Here is a 14,755-nt window from a genome sequence, read left to right as displayed (position 1 = left end):
GTTTCACAGGGTGGTCAAATTTAATTTAGATAAATAAACTTAAAGATATTTCAAATGCTATCTGATTTTTTTAATACATAGTCTCATTTTGTAAAAAGCTGCAGATCTTAAACTTACTTAAAATACATAGATCCAAAAAAGCTGCAGATCTAAAATTATTTTATAATCACGTCATTTTGTTCTCGTTTTCCTTACAATTAATAAAATCCATTAAACTCAATTAATTCGCACGTCTTGCTTGATTATAAATAAATTCTTGATGATATCATAATATAAACGTTGTAGCACGGGACTATTCCCACCTCTCGTTCCCACCACTGCAACTCCTGTGTAGCCAGGATCTACAGCTTGACCGCCACAAAAACCCAACCAATGAAGGTCAAGTTTGTCCCGGGGGAAAGTTAAACTGTCATTGGACCCGCAACGAAATTAATCAGAAGAACATAGGAGGAGTTCGAAATTAAGGTTCGACTTCCCTCCATTGCAAAGCGGATGACAGGTGACAAACAAAGGTTTAAAACTTTTAAGAAAAGATTATGCACCACGGACAATAAATTAAATTAATAAACGTTGTAGCAGGCGACAAATTACTATGATTAATTAATTTATTTTTAAACCATGAGTACAAAGTTTGTGCGACAATGTTTAATTTTTAATGTTGTGTTTTCATTAAGAAACTACGTAATAACAATCAAGTCTTGTATAAAGTGTATAAACAATCTGTATAAATAAAAACAATATCAAAAGACCAATAATACTAATCTTACCTATTTACTTGTATAACAATAAATGATTTAAATAAGACTTAAAATTATTATGCAATGATCTCTTAAATAAAATCTATCTATAAAAATATTCTTCAGACGTTGTACCAAGAAGCACTATGAGATAAAATTATGAGTTTTATAAAAATAAATTATTTAATTAGGACACTAAAATTATTTTTCAATAATCACTTAAATAATATTAAAATATTCTTCAGATGTTGTTGTACCAAGATGCACTGTGAGATTATCTGTAAAATTTGAGAATATTTTCTTTTACATATACAATAATATGATGGACTCACATGCTCAAATGACTGTTAGTAAATACAAGGACTAGTCACTGCACCGTTTTATATTTCCGTAAGTAATCGTACGTATCGGTCAATTCCACTTTGATCACCAGGCTCAAACCACAGGATGATCATAGGCGACACTTCAAGAATCCTTTGATCACCCTTGCCCTTGTATATCAATTAGGTGATAAATGTCGACTTCAGTTACTTATTTTATAATATTATAATAATCATAGTTGTTGTGGCTAAAGTCCTTTAACACTTTTACTATGATGATTCTTCTGACTGATAATATTTCTATCATTTCCCATAGTATTGGTTTTCCACATTAACATGCATTAGGTTAGTCCCATTACATTGGTTTTTACAGCTACCTTATTGCAAGTATCAATAGATGCTAATACAAAGGCACAAACGAGGCACTGGATAGATAGCTGATGCAGCCTAACATACACTGTACTATATCCACTAACCAACTAATACACATGTATATCAGACGGAATAAACTTGTGCATGCACTGACAACTAAAACAAACTATACCTTACACTTACGCAACACCAATAAAGCCATAACCACACAATACGATGCGGCACCATCTAAAAACTTGTAAACAACATTAATATCATTACGAGTAAGGAATATTATTAATAATTTAATAGAACAATTCACATAACATGCAATTAAATAAGGTTCCAAAGATCATACGATATTTCACTGACTTTCTAATGATTTATTATTATGGTGATATTATAACTAAATATTATATTAATTTCATTTAGATATGTGTCTGATTACTGGTTAATGTTTTCTTTGGAACCCTATACAATTTCAACCATTAATTAAGCAGAAATACATTTTCAAGTTAACATTAACACATTGGGATGCCATCACAATAACCTTATGTTGAGTTCTTTTCATTTCTGTATCAATCAGTGTATTTGTGTTATTATAAAAAGGAATATTCGTTTATTTTCGACCGCATCACGTGAAATCGGGCATCAGGACAGTGATTTTTTACCACAACCATACATACAAGTCAGAAATAGAAAAGAACTCTACCACACGTTTTACAACAAACTGCAGTAATACAAAAAATCCGTTATTCGAACTTTTATCTTAAAAGAACATAGTTTTCTAAAAAAATATTTTAAAATCTCAATAAATGTAAAGGTAAAAATCTCGTAAAACTGAAGTTTTTAGTTAAAAACTATAAGAGCCAAAGCACACGATCGATGAAGCGCAGCGCAGCAATCTTTGCGGTGCAACACCGCAACACGTCGTGTGCTTGGCTCTTGATGACAAAAATCTCCAAAACCAGATTTTAGAGTTACCACACTTCATTATAAACGTGCGTAAGTCCGATCGCCGAGCTCGCACACTCACTGCGGCCGGCCGTCGCACAGTCGCGACAGCAATATAATTACGCGCGAGCGATAAGGATGGGTAGCTTGGGGTCATTGGACGAAGTTCCATCAGCTCGGCGACCGGACTTTACGATCTCTAAAAGCCAGTTCAGTACTTGGCCTGCAGCTCCTGGTGCTCGGGCCCGGGGGGCGGGTCCCCGCGCGCGTGGCCGCCCAGCTCGGCCAGGCGGGAGCTCTTCCAGCGCCCGTCTGAACCGTTCATGTTGCGGTCTTCACATACGCAGAGGAAGAGCGAGTCTACAACCATCTGGAAAGGTGATGGTGTTGTCAATAACAACGTTTTAATTTGACAACACTAAATTATGAGCGGTCAAAACACGACTCGTAATGTAGATTTTGTATAGCAATTGTGGTGACTTCATTAGTTAGTCATTAGTTAGTGATTAAAGGTAGCTATAGCCTGACCAGGAACATAAAAACCCTGGCATAGAGGCGCGTCAATTGCATTTGATAGTGCAACACTGAGTACAGTCGTACCTGTGTTAAATTAATAGGCTAACTTTATGTATCAGGATTCAGAATTACGGGCTAATTTGATATTTTCATAAATTAACGAAAAAATATTATTATAGGTAACCTGCTTTAAATAAATTAAATGAAACCATCAATCGAGTTAGTATGATTTATTTTATTATTCATCAATAATCAAATTCAGAACTTGAATATTCAACTGCAATGTCTGCTCATGAACGCTTCAAACTCCTTACTTCTTTCCCAATTCCATAAAATTCAACACTTAGAAAGTGACAAAAAACTTTAAAATAGGTATTTGAAACAAACCACAGCTAATTTTCATAGTGGACTGTACTATACGATAAACATGTCAGTCAATTTGACAACCTTTGTCGGAAACATTATTCAATGAAAATATTGTCCGAACCCTTAGTATTTCTCTTCGATAAATACTTTAACACATTGTGAACCACTTTTCTTTCACGACTATAAAAAGATTTTAGCAATTTAATTCACAAAATCAATTGCGCACATTTAAAATAAAGTTTGTTTACACTTTGACAGCAATAGACTGACATGCAAGGTGACATGTCAATGAAGTTTTCAGTTATTGTTGCCATTAAAAGAAATTAGTACCATTAGTTTTCCGCAACATGGCGAGGGTTTTTATGTTCCTGGTCAGGCTATACTACAATACGATTTCCAATTCGGTGTGATGAATGATGATAACGTAAGAACTTTATACTATGTATTAATAAATTTTCTTTTATTCGTTATTATTCAAATGCTTTGTATATCACATGACTCCATCCGAAACCATTTTGGTCGATTCATACAACCGTGTGTTTGAGAATCTCATTCCATCTGGAATGTTGGCACTATTGCTCTCGATACAAGAAAATCAATGTATTAATATTCCTCACTAAATGAAATAACAGAACAAACATCTTACCTCATACAAAGACAGTATACAGTGCGCGATGAAGAACGAGTAGATGCAAATAACCAGTGTAGGCACTGCGTAGAACTGCAGATCGGTGTTACGCTTGAGCAGCAGCAGGCCGACGATCCCGGTCACGGCCGTCACGATGCACTTGCCCAGGAACAGGATGAAGTCGCCCACGCTGTTGATGGTGGCCACTTGGAGAGCGTTGTTCACTATCGTGCTGAACGCCTGGAAAAGTTTGTAGTCCCATCATTATGATCATCTCATCTTCAGGCCATTTATGCTGGATTTCTATATTCAATCCTAATCCAAATTATACGGATTTTGATTGTCAACTGTCAAATTTTAATATGTTTTTGGGCAAAATAACTGCGGTTTTTGATGTTTTTACATTTTTATATTGTTTATAAGACTATTTAAACAATATTAAAGTGTAAATGCATCGAAAATTTTGGAAATATAATCTAAAACTGAATTCAATTTGACAGTTGTAATCCGGATTTGGACAAGGATTGAATATGGGAATCGGGCGTTAGTCGCCTCTCCACTGCAAGAAAACAACCCTTTCCTTTATTAGAATGACAATTTGGCTCGCCACACTGGCAGGTTGAGAATGAGGACTCATTTTAGCCCTTAGTCGCCTCTTACGACATCTATGAGAAGACCGCCAATAAAAACTAACCAGTGAAGATCAATGTCTGTCCCGGGGAAACTATCATTGGACTCGCAAAGAAATTAATCAGAAGAACATAGGAGACGTATTTCGAAGTTAGGGTTTGCCTTCCCTTTAGTCATTTAGTGCAAAACGGATACAGTACTTCGAATCGTTGACGTATGTATTCGAATCGCCATCAAAAGATTTACGCCCGTATTCACAAACATTACTATGAGGTCTCACAGTGTGCGTGCACGTACAGGGTGACACACGAACCAATCACAGATCTCTATTCAACGCTGTGCGCTCGATTTGCTGCTTCACTTAAGCAAGCATCGTTTGTGAATACGGGCGGTTGTATGAAAACTTAAACAGCGCCTGAAGTGAACTCAGTATGAGAAATGGTAGACGAAACTAATTTTAATAGTCGAGATCGTCACATTATCGTTAAATTCGAAGGCTGGGTATCGAATTTTGTCAAACACGCAAACGATTCAAAGAGGAAAGTTTTTCGTGCTAGCTACACAGATGACAAAACAAAACTTGTCCTTTATTGGTTGATTGGAGTTGTTGGCATAGTCCTACTCAAACGGAACTTCACAGCTATGTGGCTACTAGGAAACGTTAGACGTGTAACGAGATTACGGGACTAATTTATCAGCTCTTGTTCCCACTAAAACTAAACTCATGTTTCAATACATACCTTGGCTGCAGCCTTACAGAAGTGAACCCTTTCAATAGTGATGATAGTGTAAGCGTTATGGTTCAAGTAACGGATGAACTTCTCAAGGCAGTAGAAGCAGCAAATACCGCATTTGAGGCCGCACTTTGCGCAGTTTGATCCTTTATCAGCACTAGCAGATAACCTGTTGGAAAAGTTTTAAAATCACCATGAAGACAAGAACCAGAACTCAAAAAAACGTAGTAAGGTTCACTTTAAAAATCTAGGAGACTAATGCCCGTTTTCACTATCAATCCCTAATTTTTAAGTGACCCCTATGGGAACACTTAACAGGAATTTGGTTTTAATAGGAGTCACTTAAAAATCAGGGATTGATGGTGAAAACGGGCATAAGGCCGGGTTCCCACTATGCCGGACCGGCAGATCTCCCGGTCCGGTAAAATCGCCGGAAGGCCTAGCGGCGGTACAAATTGTATGAAGCTGTTCACATTATCCCGGATCCGGCATTTTTACCGAGCGTTTTGTCGCTACAAAATGCCGGCGAAATCACCGGACCGGAGTAATGTGAACGAGTTGCGGCCCACCCCGCCGCGCCCGCGCTTCCCGCCCCGCCCCGCCCGTGCTCCCCGCACTTCATTCGGCTCGGATTTCGAATCCGATGTCCGGTTTCCGGCAGAAATGCCGGTCCGGCATAGTGGGAACCCAGCCTAAGATACAATCACCTTAATCAATTAATTTATTGGATACTTCTGAAATTCTGAATCACCTTTTTTCTGGACAGATAGTCTGATAGATAGTATACATACACGTACACTGTACAGGGTTAGGAAAAATATATTATTTAACAGCAAACGTTAAAATAAATCTTCGTATTTTATGTTTTATAACTACTTACTTTGCATGTAAATATGTGAGAATAAGGCGCGGAATTTTGAACAGCGTTATCAAAAAGGAGCCCTTAGCGACAGAGCCCAAGTGGTATTTGATGAGTTTGCCAATGGAATACAGCACCGGAGAGTGAGCATTGGGACCTCTGCAAGAGAAACACAGATATAATGTAGTCAGTCACTCATAAAGCCGCGTATCCACTAAAGTCCGGTCGCCGAGCATGTAGAATTTTATCCAATGACCCCAAGCTACCCATCCTTCTCGATCGCGCGTATATTGCTGTCGCGACTGTGCGACCGGACTTTAGAGGCAGACTAGAGGCTCGTCCCGAGCGACAGAATGAGGCACCGTCCGCAGCGACGAAATTTGCCTCGCAACGAGTCGTAACTCAGGTTGAGGCAGCGTCTCCATTTGAGATCCGGTTTAATATGCCGCGTATCCATTAGAGACAGAACAAGTGGGGACGTTGCCTGAATCTACGCCACACCGCGCCCTGAGGCAAATTCGTCGCCGCGAGCCGAGCCATAATGTGTCATTCGGGAGGAGGCACCAAATACGCATACGCAACTCCGCCCATATTTCAGAAGGAAGAAGTTATTTATTTTTTAAATAACTTTATTCACTAAATAAAACCTACCTAAAATACCAATGTGAAACGGCGCCCGCTATGGTCATCTGTTGACAACCCAGAATAAACTCGCTTCCCCATATTAGACAGATGAAGCAAATCCACCACATACTTTTCACCCACATTGGATCAAACTCAACTGAATCCAAAGTGAAAGCTGTAAATAGAGCAAAAAGTATATTAACCAGGCTTGTCCTACAGCAAAAGTGGATTGCGTTTTATCATAGAAACAATATCCATAATAGCACTGTAAGTACTTATTACCGTTATAATAGGGTCAAAAGTTGAATGACACTTACTTTTCAAACTAGCACTCTTGTTGATATTCTGAGATTGAATAGCTGCATTATCAACGTGATCAGCCATAGGTGTTCCATTGATGAAAAAGTTGGTTTTGTAAGGTATTCCTGGGTAATTTGCTGTTGCCAAGCACACCTGGAATGTATGAATGGAATATCAGTCACGATATTAAAAGAATTACGAATTTATTAATGTTCTGACAGTGTAAGGTGGATTGCTTTGATGATGATGATTGATGAAATTTGTATATTAAGTTACTCATACATAATGTTTGCTACTGTTCTGTTAAACATCATTAAGTATTAATCAATGCCCACTAGTCAACCACTTACAATAAGAATATTTCAGATCATGAGAAACACAATGAATAAAATATGCTTAATCCAAGAATTGAGTACGAGACATTACTTTCGCAACATTTTGCGTCGCATTTAAGTCACTTCATAAATCCCAACATGTATCCAACGTTTCATGAACACTGTGGGATATTACAAAATCCTTATTAATATTATAAATGCGAAAGTAACTGTCTGTCTGTCTCGCTTTCACACCTAAACCACTGAACTGATTTTGATTAAATTTGGCAGATAGTTTGAGTCTTGATAAGGACACAGGATGGTTTTTATTCCGGCGCGATTTTTGAAACAGGGACGTATGCGATAACGTTTTCTGTGTCAGAAAAAATAACACACAGGCGAAGCCGCGGGAGGAAAGCTAAAGTCTGGTCGCCGAGCACGTAGAATTTGACGTAGCAACTGTGCGACGGTCGGCAGCAGTGAGTGTGCGAGCGCGACAGCAATATAATTACGCGCGAGCGATTAAGGATGGGTAGCTTGGGGTCATTGGACGAAATTCTATGTGCTTGGCGACCGGACTATAGTAAAATATAAAATCATACATTACCACGACCAACGACCAAAACGCGAAGAACAGCACTAAGAACACGAACGTGATGATCGGCTGCAGGAACAGCGCCGGGATGGCGCCCAGACAGTGCGCCGTCTCTCGGAACAGCGCCGCCAGGAAGGACACGCGCGAACGCATCACGAACACCAGGACCAGGAGGATCAGCTGCACGAGACGAACTTGAGGTCACCCGGGGCGTAAGCAACCATGCGCGTATACAGGGTGGAATATCGATATAATCGATAAGTGATCTCACTCGATTATTTCTAAAATATACAAGTTATCGAAAAACTGGTTACTGATCCTGAAAGTGCTTCACGAGCTCCTTCAAACAGTACTAATAATAGCTTACGGAATAAACTGGATCTATCCGAAAATTCTTCGATCGATCCAAAGACTATTAGGTACATATTTAAAAACAAATATCAGAAAATTCTATATTTAGAAGTTCAAATTCAATGAGGGTTATCGTTTTAGCGCTTACCAGTTAGCGCCACTGTAGAGTAAGGTCCTGTCACTTGCTAGTAGCGAAGACAGTCGCACCAACTGGTGAGCGCTAAAGTGGTAGGAGGACTATCGCATTTGCACTCATCAAGATGGCGCCACTGTAGAGTAAGGTCCTGTCAATCGCCAGGGGTGCCAACTGTTAAGTATAAAAACGATAGCCCTCATTGTAGTAGTTCATATTAAAACCGAAGGCACTTACAGTTATTATGGTAGCAATAATAGAATACCACATGAACGCCTTTTCATTTTTGAATGCTTCCTGAAAACACAAACTCATGGTTACTAAAGGTTGAACTAGGTCATTTATTTAATTCTCCATTTGAAAATCTAAAAAAATCTGCTTACCGCCAAGTAATGGGTTTCAGAAAAGTCAAGTTGTTTGTTTTTCAACTCGATGTAAGTCACCCATAAGAGTGCTGTGCCAGCTACGCTTACTATGGATACTACGATCATGAATATCCAAGACACAAATGTCGCAAGTAAATGAAGTATTGACACCATAATCAGGGAACATACTGGAAAAGAAACATTTACTAGTATAGTGGCAGAAAATAGGTAGGTGAGTCGTACAACGAGAGTTGAGGTCATCACACAAGTAAAGATTTGAATCTGTATACCTACGTTTGTCGCGGTGACGTCTTACGTGTTTTGTAAATATAATATCAGTGAGAGTAGGTACTGCGAGTATGACTCTGTTCTACTCGACTAACCTTTGCTACTCAACCGTGCCAAAAAAATCGCAGCGATATCGCAAAAACCCCGCCGCGATTTCGTTCCGACGAGAAATCGTTCATGTGAAGGCGCCCTTAGCGTGTCCTTTTTAAATCGATTTTCATGGACAATTTCTAATTTCATTGTTTCTTAGTCATAGATGTTGAACTAATTAGTAAATTGACACACAACAAAATACCCTTTATGTTCATGTTGGAATAATGACATCATCCCCTCATTGTTATGAGTCAGTCAGCCACTCAGACTGATTACATAGAACCCTCCCACACTATGATACTAATTTTGCTTAGCCGTTTTATTGTTAAGGTGAGCTTAAAATTGTTTTAACCTTGGTGAAAATTCACATCAAGGTTTAAAATTCCAGTGAATGTTTAAACACAAGGTTGATCATTAATCAAATGTTAAGTTTAATGAATGTATGGATAGTTTAATTAAAAGCTAAATAAGTTAGCTAGTTTATTATTTCCTTTTTATAACTGACTGATAAAGAGGTAATACTGTCACATGTTGACTGGTCACATTATTATTTACAGATAAAAAACTAAAGAACTAACAACTTATTTTAAAAGTTTGTTGTACTTACTGAAAGCTATTATTACACATATTATCATTTCCTTCCAAGAAGAGTAGAGATCTGATAACATCTGTTCTACACTGTCCCAGCTGTTCAGCAATTCAGAAAAATCTTTGAATACTCTGTCTGCCAATTCCTGTGCCGACTTTGGAAAACATCGGTTAAGCAGGGGAAAGGACTTATAAACTGGTAAAGAGGGGCATGGACCAATGAACTTGTGAAGATCTTTTGAACTTGTTACATTATTTAAATTGATATCATATCTGCAAAGGTTGGATCCAGTGTCTCTATAAAACTGTTGAATGTCATTCAGTGATTCCAGTTTCTTATCAGGGCATTGCTTTACACATATCTTCAGAGATCTTCGTAATTCTTTTATATCCATAAAAAACAAATAGTTCTTGTCAATCGTGCTTATTCCCGCCAGTGGGAAATTGATGAGTTTCTTATTTGTCTTGACTCCACATGTATTGCCAAAAGAGTCATATCCATTTATCAACCTTTGAGGGTTTCCATAAACAAATGATACAGCTGCCACTATTATCTAAAAAACAAGTGATACAATAGCTTCAGATACCTACAGAATAAGAAAGAAGATTGATGTTGAATGTAAAGAGTATTTTTTTAGTTTTCCAATTAGGTACTTCCAGAAAACATTTTACATTATTTAATTGAATATTATTTAGCATACAATGGCAGAAGAGAAGAACTGTGTTAAATAAGTACTTAAACTCATTCCAATTGAGATAAAGAAAACAAATAAACAGTCTGTGATTGTGAAAGTAATATGTTGTATTTATAAAGAATTAGAAATTATTTACAATGTATCAAAAACCTATATAAGTATAAAAAGGTACCAACCATTAAAATCCAAAAGAGAATATAAATTATCAGCCAAAGCACATCCGTGCATCCTTTTTTGGGCGCTTCATTTTGCGGAGATATTTCGCTGTGTGCACACCCCATTTCAGCAAAGTGATATCATTTATATAATCGTGTCGTTTATATATGAATATTTAACTGAAATTAATGGTGATTATTAATGTTTAATTAAATAATTAAACAATCTCAAGCCGATCTTTTCATTGCCATGAATGCCATGTAAAGTTAGGTTCCACTTGACTAAATTAGTACATAGGTTAAAGACGAAAGTACATAAAAATATGAATAAAATAATTTCGTTTTTACTTACTTAGAAACTGGGTAAACACGTTCGTGCACAGCAACAAATTTATCAAAACCACAGCACCAAACACAGAACAAGCACAACTTGCTTGACAAAAACAATGAATATAGCGATGCCACTGTCACACACCGACATTGACGTATTTAATATGGACCGGGCACACTTACAATATAAACGTGTGTTGTAAATATACACGATTTGGGAAAAGAATATGGCCGCAATATAAGCAATCATTTGCCGATTGCGCTAAATATTTTCAACTAGGTATACAACGCGACTAGACGACGAACGAAAATCATAAATTCGTATCGCGGTATTCGCTTTGACAGCTAGTTCAAACGAAAACAAACAAAACGCAACTGCTTCTTAGTGTAAAAGCTGAAAGAAAGAAAATAGGTACTTAAAGAAATCTACTTTTTCTCAAACTCAAGTCAAACGCCTTCACAAACATTTGTGTGTTGCTGTGTTTTAGTGAAAAATTAAGATGTCTGGACTTTTATTGGAAAGTGATTATATTCGTTGTTTCGTCTTTGTTTGCGCACTTTACCGCGATACCGAATTTGCACCTCAGCTCAGCCAATAAATTGGAGACGTTAAAAATTAGCGAAATCGGGGCACAGGGCCCCTACGCTAATTAATTTGTAATGTCTCCAATTTATTCGCGTTTCATCTCTAGTCCACACTGCATTTTCATTTCACCTGATGTGCAATTAAGGGGATTATTGCCGATACTTGCCACGCTTGGCAGGTGGGTTGGCTGGACGTAGGCCGCTAGCCGCTACCAATCGATCAACATGGAAAGCATTGAGGGAGGAGGCCTATCAAATTATTAGCGCGATCGGGGCCGTGTGCGTGCGACCAACTAATAGAGATAAGAATCACTCCATTACTTTCAATATCTTTGGTTTTGACAATCATTTGATCCAATGAGGGTTTTCGCGTATGAAAAATCCGCCAGATGGCAATACGTAGACGTGAGGTCCAAATGCTGCGTGAGTGGTGGAAACCCTTTGAATACAATTTGTTTAGCCAATGTCAAGTATCAAAATCAAGTAAAATCGACTGACCAATAAAGAGACAGGAAAATTAAAAGAACAATGTTTTGGTGATACTATTGTCCAATCATCGTGCTATGGGCGCCACCGTCAATGAAGAATGTTCACTAATTTTGTTTTTTAGCTTTCTGTATTCTCTGTTAAAAATTAAAAATACACGTGAAAGAATTATTTCGATACGTTAATTAGTTTCCAAGATATTGAATTTTAAAAGTGCGGGCGGCGGCCGGCCCGCCATTTTATGCGCGTGACGTCATATTACAACGACTGGCTCATATTTGTATGGGTGGAATCTTGCAAACTGAATTAAGACCCACTTCCAGGCAACCGATTAAGCTGAAATTTCGCAAACACATGTGATTTGGATGACCATGCAATATTATGATGACATGGAGCTGATCTGATGATGGAGCTGGAAGGTGGCCATAGGAACTCTATAATAAAACGACTTAAATGCATCGAGTTTGGGCTCGTTCGTTTTGTATTGATGAGTAATTTAATTCTTTATAGTAATCGGGGTCTAATGATGGAGCTGGAAGGTAATTCGCAATAAAACGACACAATCGCATCAAGTTTGGGTTTGGTTCAATTTTAATTTGGATAGAGACATGCGATTTTTGGTTTTACGAAGGTAATACGATAGAGAATAATACAAAGTAATAAAAACCACCAGTTATAGGGGCATTTTTTGGAGAAATTTATCAAATAACCAAAAAAACACGAATTTTTAAGCAGATTTTTTTCAAAAAGTATAATTTTTTATTATTTTTTGGCCTCTTTTGTGTATTTTATGTATTTTTTTAGTATCGCCTGTTATTTAGCATTATTACTGTTTTTATTTTATTAGGATATACCGCTTAGTTTAAAAGTTATTACGTTTTCTTTACATTAAGTAATTGGAAGAAAAAAAATTCTATAAAAAATTAAAAAAAAATCTCAAAAATTTTTTGACCTCTTTTTTGTCGATAAAAACAGGTCTAGTTTTATCTATTTTCATATATACACTTTAACGTGACTCACACTGTATTTAAGTATGTTTATATCCGTTTTCTAGTGAGCGGACGCTGTGAATGTACGTCACACGGGGTCACGTGACCGTCGGCGGGACTCAATATTTAAGCGAACTTTGAATGCCTATAAAATCATAACTACTGGGTATTTTTGAATGAAATAAAAACTAATGTATTTGTAAATGTAAAAGCTTAACTGTAACATAGGTTTCAAGTGATTTTGCATACCTAGTAACATTCTCAATACCGGATCCACAGATTACTTGACCGGATCGCTGGTTCAGATTTTTGCCATGTTGGAAACCATATACGTAGTTGAACGATGGTAGCGCCCCCCTGTCATTGAGTTTGGTGGGACAGTTCAGCGTGGGTCATCTATATTACTTTTCTCTATGCACACAATCTTGGTTTCTAATAAGTAATCTGCCTGTCTCATCTGTGGTAATCTGTGGGTAAATCTGTCAGATTTTTTAGGTTACATTTCAGAAATATTTAGAAATTGTAAGTTTATTTGCCAGAATGAATTTACGACAAATACTGTGTCAGAAAAATTTTGCTGTAAATTATTGTATAAAGCGTTACTTAAATAATAATGTAGCTAGCGTTACTAAAATACATCGAGAAATTTACACAAGAATGTATCCTACTAAAGTGGTTTTGGCTGATGGTTCTTCAATTAATATTCGATATCATGAACCTAGAAAAATAATAAAGGTAAGTAAAGTTTGTTGGTATTGGTACAATTTATGTAGCAAAGCATTTTTTAAAATCTGTACTGTAGCCTTCATCTAGCTAGATTCTAGATTTTTAACTCTCCCTGTAAAATTCTAATATGTAAATCCGACACTGGTGATACCATTATAGCCTTTAAGTTATTCTGATGTAAAATACAAGTTTCAATAAAATCCTTTCAGTACCTAGTTAATACAAGTGAAAACTTTAATCCATTCATTTCCACTAATTCTCACATAATATTTTATAAGAAAGATACTTTACCTATAAACTTAGATTAAAATAAAGCTTTCATAATAACCAATCTTATTAATAGCCAATAAACAATCTTTCATAATAATTTCTATATGTATCTGATATTGGTATGCGCCAAATTAATTTCATTTCTATACAAAAGTTATTAATTAAATATTGTAGGAAACCCTATATTTAAATTTTTTTTTTTGTTTCAGTTACCTCTGGATTTGTCATTACTCTCTGAAGAGCAAAGAAAGATCAGATTGGAAAAACGTAAGCCAAAGAAGAAAGTTAAAATAACAGATGATGTAGAAGATAATTTTAATGCAAAGAAATATTTGAAATATTTAAAGAAATGAAAACAGTGAAGCGAATCTTAGAGTAGACAACGGGGTTATTATTAGAATATTAGTTAATTAAAATGTGAATAAGTAATTAAGTTAATAAAATGCTGCTTAATAGTTAAAAAAATAACTTATTTTCTGTTATAATGTCCCCTACCCTACCTTACCTATAGTTTTCTTGTGACCTTGTTAACGATTAATATTTCCTCTTTACGACAAAATCGCCTTAACGCGACTAGCAAGTGGTAAAATAGGATGATGCTATGATATTATTATACAGTGTGTTTTGGATAGGGCTAGCTATAATTTAAAGCGATGTTGTGATGTCAATTTTATCGACAAAAATGCCCCCATATGTGGGCCTACCCCCCTCTTCTTGGAATGGGGGGGTTTAATTTTTAAAATGTGTTTTTATGTGACTACATAAAAATTGTT

At 36.7% G+C, this 14,755-nt stretch overlaps 2 protein-coding genes across 3 annotated transcripts; one reads left to right on the top strand and one right to left on the bottom strand.

Annotated features, from left to right (window-relative positions):
• Positions 1-662: 662 nt before the first annotated feature.
• Ctl1 (choline transporter-like protein 1) lies at positions 663-11,184 on the bottom strand. Of its 2 annotated transcripts, XM_028305663.1 has the most exons (13): positions 10,949-11,183; positions 10,618-10,776; positions 9,766-10,300; positions 8,796-8,965; positions 8,650-8,709; positions 7,941-8,108; positions 7,037-7,172; positions 6,747-6,894; positions 6,117-6,254; positions 5,243-5,405; positions 3,891-4,112; positions 2,581-2,732; positions 663-1,015 (listed from the first exon to the last, which is right to left on the bottom strand). In XM_028305663.1, the coding sequence occupies exons 2-13, from the start codon at positions 10,720-10,722 to the stop codon at positions 1,012-1,014; spliced, it is 2,001 nt and encodes a 666-aa protein (XP_028161464.1). In that variant the 5' UTR covers positions 10,723-10,776; positions 10,949-11,183; the 3' UTR covers positions 663-1,011. The 2 variants fall into 2 exon arrangements, with proteins under 2 accessions (XP_028161464.1, XP_028161457.1); XM_028305656.1 differs by lacking the exon at positions 663-1,015 and having other exon boundaries at positions 1,132-2,732; positions 10,949-11,184.
• Positions 11,185-13,425: 2,241 nt separating this feature from the next.
• On the top strand, positions 13,426-14,408 carry mRpL55 (mitochondrial ribosomal protein L55). Its single transcript, XM_028305814.1, has 2 exons — positions 13,426-13,721; positions 14,192-14,408. Exons 1-2 carry the CDS (start codon positions 13,527-13,529, stop codon positions 14,333-14,335), a joined length of 339 nt encoding a protein of 112 aa, XP_028161615.1. The 5' UTR covers positions 13,426-13,526; the 3' UTR covers positions 14,336-14,408.
• The last annotated feature ends 347 nt before the right edge of the window (positions 14,409-14,755 follow it).

The sequence above is a fragment of the Ostrinia furnacalis genome, unplaced genomic scaffold (genome assembly GCF_004193835.3).
Source record: "Ostrinia furnacalis isolate ACB-3 unplaced genomic scaffold, ASM419383v2 OfSCF0183, whole genome shotgun sequence".
NCBI classification, from domain to species: domain Eukaryota; kingdom Metazoa; phylum Arthropoda; class Insecta; order Lepidoptera; family Crambidae; genus Ostrinia; species Ostrinia furnacalis.
Note: the sequence above shows the minus strand (reverse complement) of the source record. Positions and strands in the feature narration are given on the sequence as shown.

Bases quoted from the DNA above. Each gene is read 5' to 3' on its own strand.
- Ctl1 (XM_028305656.1), bottom strand. From the start codon at position 10,722: ATGGGGTGTGCACACAGCGAAATATCTCCGCAAAATGAAGCGCCCAAA. The intron at 7,173-7,940 runs GTAATGTATGAT...CATACATTCCAG, and splicing joins CGTTTTGGTCGTTGGTCGTG to GTGTGCTTGGCAACAGCAAA. The intron at 5,406-6,116 runs GTAAGTAGTTAT...CTTTTCCAACAG, and splicing joins CTCACATATTTACATGCAAA to GTTATCTGCTAGTGCTGATA.
- mRpL55 (XM_028305814.1), top strand. From the start codon at position 13,527: ATGAATTTACGACAAATACTGTGTCAGAAAAATTTTGCTGTAAATTAT. The intron at 13,722-14,191 runs GTAAGTAAAGTT...TTTTTGTTTCAG, and splicing joins AACCTAGAAAAATAATAAAG to TTACCTCTGGATTTGTCATT.